The sequence below is a fragment of the Pseudoliparis swirei genome, chromosome 9, assembly GCF_029220125.1.
Source record: "Pseudoliparis swirei isolate HS2019 ecotype Mariana Trench chromosome 9, NWPU_hadal_v1, whole genome shotgun sequence".
Lineage (NCBI taxonomy): Eukaryota > Metazoa > Chordata > Actinopteri > Perciformes > Liparidae > Pseudoliparis > Pseudoliparis swirei.
This window is the reverse complement of record NC_079396.1, coordinates 171098-178597: the sequence shown is the minus strand read 5'-3', so window position 1 is coordinate 178597 and position 7500 is coordinate 171098. Positions and strand designations below refer to the sequence as shown.

At 56.4% G+C, this 7500-nt stretch overlaps 1 protein-coding gene across 3 annotated transcripts in view; it reads right to left on the bottom strand.

Annotated features, from left to right (window-relative positions):
- The window catches only part of LOC130199299 (plasma membrane calcium-transporting ATPase 3-like), a 218478-nt gene extending 211714 nt beyond the window's left edge, over positions 1 to 6764 (bottom strand). For all 3 annotated transcript variants that reach the window (XM_056422666.1, XM_056422667.1, XM_056422668.1), the window contains exons 1-4: positions 6569 to 6764; positions 5856 to 6067; positions 4575 to 4682; positions 2877 to 3059 (exon numbers count right to left, since the gene is read on the bottom strand). In XM_056422666.1, the coding sequence (XP_056278641.1) occupies positions 2877 to 3059; positions 4575 to 4682; positions 5856 to 6067; positions 6569 to 6758 (693 nt within the window). In that variant the 5' untranslated portion in view covers positions 6759 to 6764. The remainder of the gene's footprint in view (positions 1 to 2876; positions 3060 to 4574; positions 4683 to 5855; positions 6068 to 6568) is intronic.
- Positions 6765 to 7500: the final 736 nt, after the last annotated feature.

The window sequence follows — 7500 nt, the reverse complement described above, 5'->3', positions numbered from 1 at the left end:
CACCTGTGACCTCGGATGACCCCCAGCTGGCATCCTGAGATCCTCTTTCATCTTCTCGCTACGCAGGCTAACTACTATGTTAGCATCAGGCTAACTACTATGATAGCATCAGGCTAACTACTATGTTAGCATCAGGCTAACTACTATGATAGCATCAGGCTAACTACTATGATAGCATCAGGCTAACTACTATGATAGCATCAGGCTAACTACTATGATAGCATCAGGCTAACTACTATGTTAGCATCAGGCTAACTACTATGATAGCATCAGGCTAACTACTATGTTAGCATCAGGCTAACTACTATGATAGCATCAGGCTAACTACTATGTTAGCATCAGGCTAACTACTATGATAGCATCAGGCTAACTACTATGATAGCATCAGGCTAACTACTATGATAGCATCAGGCTAACTACTATGATAGCATCAGGCTAACTACTATGTTAGCATAAGCTAAAGCTGAACTTGTGCAGATGGAGACCTCTGGAGCTCGTGTAGCCTCGTGACCTCTCAGGAGTTTCTACCTTCGGACCATCGAGCTGACCGGAGGACGCACCAGTCTCCGGTCAGTTGTAGCTAGCAGAGTGTCTCCACGCTAACTAGATTCCACGCTAATTCTAACAACTACCATACTAGTGAAGGGTCCTCGCCCCCTCTCAATGGGCAGACTGTTCCAGACCTTCAGAGTAGCAGAGTGCTGCTGGCACACCATTAAGTCACCGCTGCCAGACGAGTGAAGAGTGTCCTCACTTCCTCTCACTAGCCGGACTGTCTTGTGAACTGTTCCACAGGAACGTACTTCTCCCGCTCAAGCTTCCTGGCATCCGGCTGTCGAACCTGTACGGCTCCTCTCCAGCCTGAAGACGGCCATAACCTTTGCCCCCCTTGTCTTGGCCTCTCGGAGAGCCTGTGCCTTGCGCAGTAAGGGCCGCTAGACGGGCCGAGGTGGAACACCTGAGGGGTGAGGTTGACCTCCTTCAGGGCTGCCGGATCCAGCCCACCCGACCCATTTCAAAGCCGGGGCTCTCCTCAAGAGGACTCGGTCCGCCGTGCTGGCTTCTAGAGTGGATCTGCTGACCACCGAACTGGCTCAGAAGAAGTCGCTTCTCCGGACCCTCCACCCTAGTGCGGGGGGGATTGAGGCGTCCGATCCAGCCGTGGCTGACCGGTCCCAGAGGAGGATGTTCTCTCAGTTCCAGCCAATCTCTTCACTGAATACAGCAACGAGCGGTCCTCCCATGCGTCTGGGTCTGGCTCTGGTTCCTCAGCCCAAGGGCCGGAGGAGGAGGCAGTCGATGACTCCATGGGGTCATTCGCAGGGCACTGGCATGCCAGCAGCCGTAACCCCTGCCTGCTAATGCTCTCTAACGCTAACCCTCCAAACAAGATCTGAGGGAGCTGCCTGCATGCTGGAGAGACCATCTCTCCCGTCTTAAGTTATATGACCGAACCTTAAACCCAGGCCATCACTGAGTTGACTATCGCGTCCATTGTTTCTTCCCCAAAGAGACTCTGGGGCCAGATGACCGGTGCCCTCGAGCCCAGTCGGTTCACAGACGACCGTTTCCCCGTGCTTACGCCACGGCAACTCCCCCTCATGACGTGCTTTTCCCTCTGAGCTTCTCTTTGAGGCGTCTATCGGCACTTCTGCCACCAGCCTCAGTGACGCTTCACTGCAGGCGTTTGCACTCATGTCGAGGGAACCGGCTGTGTGGCCGGAGCAGGACCCTCCGTACCGGCCTAGTCAAATCCCGGGAGCTGCTCGGCCGCTCTACCGACGCAGCAGCTCCCCGGACGAGCTGGAGAGACCCGGCAGCAGTTCTCTGGTCTTCACAGGACCGTGTCCAGACCCCGCAGACTTGGAGGCGCCACGTTTGACCTTTTTCTCTTGCTGAGCACAGCAGACGTCCTTCGTGCCGTGTCCGTGTTCAAGCTCCTGCGTGCTTCTTATTCTCAGGGTGTTTCCATTTGGACAATGTGTGTTACTGCTGCCCTGCAGCCACGTGAAGAGACTCCTCACCTGGACGCTTGGCTGATCTGAGCGCGAGGACCCTGCTCGCCTAACCCCAGTACAGGGACCCAGTACAGGGACCCAGTACAGTACCCCATGCCTACTGTTCTTGAATCTCGTCGGCTCCTCGGGATTCCTCGTGACTCTGTGGAAGTCATCCAGTGCTAAGCTCGGCCTCTGGCGGTTAGGAAGGATTCATAGAACCGAAGTTACATTCCTAACTCTGGTTTTATCAGGGTCACATCAGTTACTTATTCCATCTGTTACAAGTGAAAAGGAGTTTTGGCGGGTGCCTTCAGGATTATTATCCTGTGTTTGTAGTTTGTGCACTTCAGCCTCTTGTGTGTCGTCTGTTTTCACAGATCAAAATGTAAAAAAGGATCCCCACAAAATAGAAGAGATGAAGAAAGAAGAGAGGAAGTTCAGCTGCTCTTCCAGACAGAACCAGAAGAACTCTGATCCGACGGGTTTCCCCTCATGGATGCTGTGTGTGTTTCTCAGACCAGACCCTCCTCATGAAGCGGCCCCTCGGGGCCAAGGCTCTTCAGCAGGGCTCTTGACTGAGGAGGCTGTTAGCGGCGTGTTGCCATGGTGATGCTGTCTTAAAGTACTCGCTCACACAAATCAGTGCAAGGACTAATCCATTAAAGCAGTCACATCAACAGCGTGAGTGCCGTGTGGCCGTCCACGCTCACGACCCGCCAGGAGGCGCCACACGAGTTCCTGGTTATCAAAGCCCTCAGAACATAAACGGGATCTGTGTCAGGAGAACTGGAACCAAGTCAGAAGACCGGCTTCAGAAGAGGAAACCAGACCTTTAATCTCCCTCTGGAAGAGGTTCTGGTGGTCTGGGCTCAGTACCTGGGTCTGGATGCGGTTCAGTCCTCTGAACCAGAGGATCTGCCCCCGGCGCAGCTCTCTCTCAGCACAGTCGATCTCCTCCTCGTCCTCGGCCATCTCCTCCCCTTCGTCTTCCCCTGGCTCCAGGCCAAGCCCCGCCTCCTTCAGGCACGGCAGCCGCTCTGTGGGCACCGTGGCGATCACCTGCAACATCGGTTCAGTTGTGATTGGACCAGAAGACGCTGGCACGGCGCCCTGACCCCTAAGAGAGACCCCAGGGCCGTGCTCAGCCCCCTGACCCCTAAGAGAGACCCCAGGGCCGTGTTCAGCCCCCTGACCCCTAAGAGAGACCCCTGACCCCGAAGAGAGACCCCAGGGCCGTGCTCAGCCCCATGACCCCTAAGAGAGCCCACTGACCCCTAAGAGAGACCCCAGGGCCGTGCTCAGCCCCATGACCCCTAAGAGAGACCCCTGACCCCGAAGAGAGACCCCAGGGCCGTGCTCAGCCCCCTGACCCCTAAGAGAGACCTAAGAGAGACCCCAGGGCTGTGCTCAGCCCCCTGACCCCTAAGAGAGACCCCAGGGCCGTGCTCAGCCCCCTGACCCCTGACCCCTAAGAGAGACCCCAGGGCCGTGCTCAGCCCCCTGACCCCTAAGAGAGACCCCAGGGCCGTGTTCAGCCCCCTGACCCCTAAGAGAGACCCCTGACCCCGAAGAGAGACCCCAGGGCCGTGCTCAGCCCCATGACCCCTAAGAGAGCCCACTGACCCCTAAGAGAGACCCCAGGGCCGTGCTCAGCCCCATGACCCCTAAGAGAGACCCCTGACCCCGAAGAGAGACCCCAGGGCCGTGCTCAGCCCCCTGACCCCTAAGAGAGACCTAAGAGAGACCCCAGGGCTGTGCTCAGCCCCCTGACCCCTAAGAGAGACCCCAGGGCCGTGCTCAGCCCCCTGACCCCTGACCCCTAAGAGACCCCAGGGCCGTGCTCAGCCCCCTGACCCCTAAGAGAGACCCCAGGGCCGTGTTCAGCCCCCTGACCCCTAAGAGAGACCCCTGACCCCTAAGAGAGACCCCAGGGCTGTGCTCAGCCCCCTGACCCCTAAGAGAGACCTAAGAGAGACCCCAGGGCCGTGCTCAGCCCCCTGACCCCTAAGAGAGACCCCTGACCCCTAAGAGAGACCCCAGGGCCGTGTTCAGCCCCCTGACCCCTAAGAGAGACTCCAGGGCCGTGTTCAGCCCCCTGACCCCTAAGAGAGACCCCTGACCTATAAGAGAGACTCCAGGGCCGTGTTCAGCCCCCTGACCCCTAAGAGAGACTCCAGGGCCGTGTTCAGCCCCCTGACCCCTAAGAGAGCCCACTGACCCCTAAGAGAGACCCCTGACCCCTAAGAGAGACCCCAGGGCCGTGCTCAGCCCCCTGACCCATAAGAGAGACCCCCAGGGCCGTGCTCAGCCCCCTGACCCCTAAGAGAGCCCACTGACCCCTAAGAGAGCCCCCAGGGCCGTGTTCACCCCCCTGACCCCTAAGAGACCCCTGTGGTGACGTTCACAGAGGACACTGGACTCACAGACTACACCCCCTCCTGAAGGAGCTCTGAGGACCAGGTACCTGGCATGTCATTGGTCGGTTCCCCGGAGCAGACTGGCTCCTGGTGGTTTTGTCGTGTGAAAACCAGAACAACTTGTGTGGTGAGCCTCAGCAGGTGGAGAGCATCTCACCTGTCCCCAGAGCAGCTCGCCAACGCCCACGAACAGACACCACAGCCACTGCTCCAGGTTGAGAGGGGCGCAGCTGAAGGGCTTCCCCCCCCACTGCACGATCACGATCTGAGGCAGAAACACAGGGGTCACTGGAGAGGTCACTGGAGGGTCACTGGAGAGGTCACTGGAGAGGTCATTGGAGGGGTCACTGGAGAGGTCACTGGAGAGCTCACTGGAGAGGTCATTGGAGGGGTCACTGGAGAGGTCACTGGAGAGGTCACTGGAGAGGTCACTGGAGGTCACTGGAGAGGTCATTGGAGAGGTCATTGGAGGGGTCACTGGAGAGGTCACTGGAGAGGTCACTGGAGGGGTCAATGGAGATGTCACTGGAGAGGTCACTGGAGGGGTCACTGGAGAGGTCATTGGAGAGGTCACTGGAGAGGTCACTGGAGGGGTCACTGGAGAGGTCATTGGAGAGGTCACTGGAGGGGTCAATGGAGAGGTCACCGGAGGGGTCACTGGAGAGGTCATTGGAGAGGTCACTGGAGAGATCACTGGAGAGGTCATTGGAGAGGTCACTGGAGAGGTCACTGGAGGGGTCATTGAAGAGGTCACTGGAGGGGTCAATGGAGGGGTCACTGGAGAGGTCACTGGAGGGGTCACTGGAGAGGTCATTGGAGAGGTCATTGTAGAGATCACTGGAGAGGTCACTGTAGAGATCACTGGAGAGGTCACTGGAGAGGTCACTGGAGAGATCACTGGAGGGGTCACTGGAGAGGTCATTGGAGAGGTCATTGTAGAGATCACTGGAGAGGTCACTGTAGAGATCACTGGAGAGGTCACTGGAGGGGTCACTGTAGAGGTCACTGGAGAGGTCATTGTAGAGATCATTGGAGAGTTCACTGTAGAGATCACTGGAGAGGTCACTGTAGAGGTCACTGGAGAGGTCACTGTAGAGGTCACTGGAGAGGTCATTGTAGAGATCACTGGAGAGTTCACTGTAGAGGTCACTGGAGAGGTCACTGTAGAGATCACTGGAGAGGTCACTGTAGAGGTCATTGGAGAGGTCACTGGAGAGGTCATTGTAGAGATCAATGGAGAGGTCACTGGAGAGATCACTGGAGAGGTCACTGGAGAGGTCACTGGAGAGGTCGACATATCATACTGAGATCTACGTGCCACGGCAAGATTGAGTTTTAATAATTGTTGATACTGCCGTATGACTCGTGAAGGCATCGGGGACTAGCGCCCCCTCCTGGCCACTCAAACAGCAGCCCGACAGCAGGGGGCCCTCGGTACCTGCACGCCGAAGGTCCCCAGCACGATGCTGCAGAAGATGGGGTTGGAGAACACGCCCTGGAACACGTTGCGCTCGCCGTGGATCTTGCGCGCGTTGATCTCGTTGAACAGCTGCATGAGGACGAAGGTGTTGAAGATGATGGTGTAGTGCTCCGAGGGCGGGGCGTGCAGCGGGGCGTTGCGGCCGCAGTCGATGTTAAAGATACGCTCGCCTGGGGGGACAGGGATCAGGGATCAGACCCCCAGACCCCAGACCAAGAGACCAATAGACCACCAGACAGAGAGACCAAGAGACCCCCAGACCAAGAGACCACCAGACAGAGAGACCACCAGACCACCACACAGAGAGACCAAGAGACCACCAGACCCCCAGACCACCAGACCAAGAGATCACCAGACCAAGAGACCACCAGACCCCCAGTCCAAGAGACCCCCATACCACCAGACCAAAAGACCAAGAGACCACCAGACCCCCAGACCAAGAGACCCCCATACCACCAGACCAAAAGACCAAGAGACCACCAGACAACCAGACCACCAGACCAAGAGACCACCAGACCCAGAGACCACCAGACCCCCAGACCAAGAGACCACCAGACCAAGAGACCACCAGACCCCCAGACCAAGAGACCAATAGACGGTCTCCACCAGAGCACCTTGTGGATCTCTCTTTGGTTCAGGGCCCCCTTCAGGCTCAATGGGAGGGTGCTTACCTATGAACAGGAGGGTGAAGATGATAATCAGCTGGTACACGCCATGGCCCAGGATGTTCTTCATCATCGTCAGGGAGATGAGCGGGTTGTTCCGCCCGTAGGGTTTCCGTAGCAACAGGTCCTCCGTGGGGGGCTCGGTGGCCAGGGCCAGAGAAGCAAAGGTGTCCATGATGAGATTCACCCACAGCATCTGCACGGCCTTCAGAGGAGAATCCTGCAGAGAGACGGTCGAGCACAGAGGGGTCACCAGAGTTCCCATGGGGGAGCCACTGGTGACCCCACCAGACCCCATCCCAGTGCTGTAGACCCTATAAATAGAATAGAACATTCAAACGGGGGCCATGTGTGTGTGTACTGGTACAGAGTCAAAGAGTGTAAGTACGACACCACTAGGCTTCATCCACTCATGACTGAGGCTCAGTGGTGAGCAGGTCCTTCAATCAACGGACTCTGCTCGCCACTGTTGATGTGTCCTTGGGTGTAGAAGCCATAATATGATGCGTGTTTACCTGTTTGTTTGCTCATGTTTTGATGACGCAATGTCAGTGGGCGTAACCTTATAAATAGACGGAACCTGAGTGCCGGCAGGTGTGTTTTTGTTTGAGAGAGCGGAGGGGAAATTATTTTTAACCGCACAAGCGCACGCAGAACCTATGAAGAACCTCACTAGAACCGTATTAAGATATCGCCCTTGGAAAGGCATTTAGAGATAAGATGGTTTATTTTCTGTTAAAGAGTTTTACTTTATTTTCTGTGATACAATAAAATGGTTTAAAGTGACATTACGAAAACTGCGCATTAATTCACCGACCGCCTCTACATTGGGCAAGACTCTCAACCCACCATGTCTCTACAGGGTGTGAATGTTAGTTACTGCTGACTCCCCAGGGGTGTGGTCTACAGCAGGCCAGAGGTTCTCCATCAGGGACTCA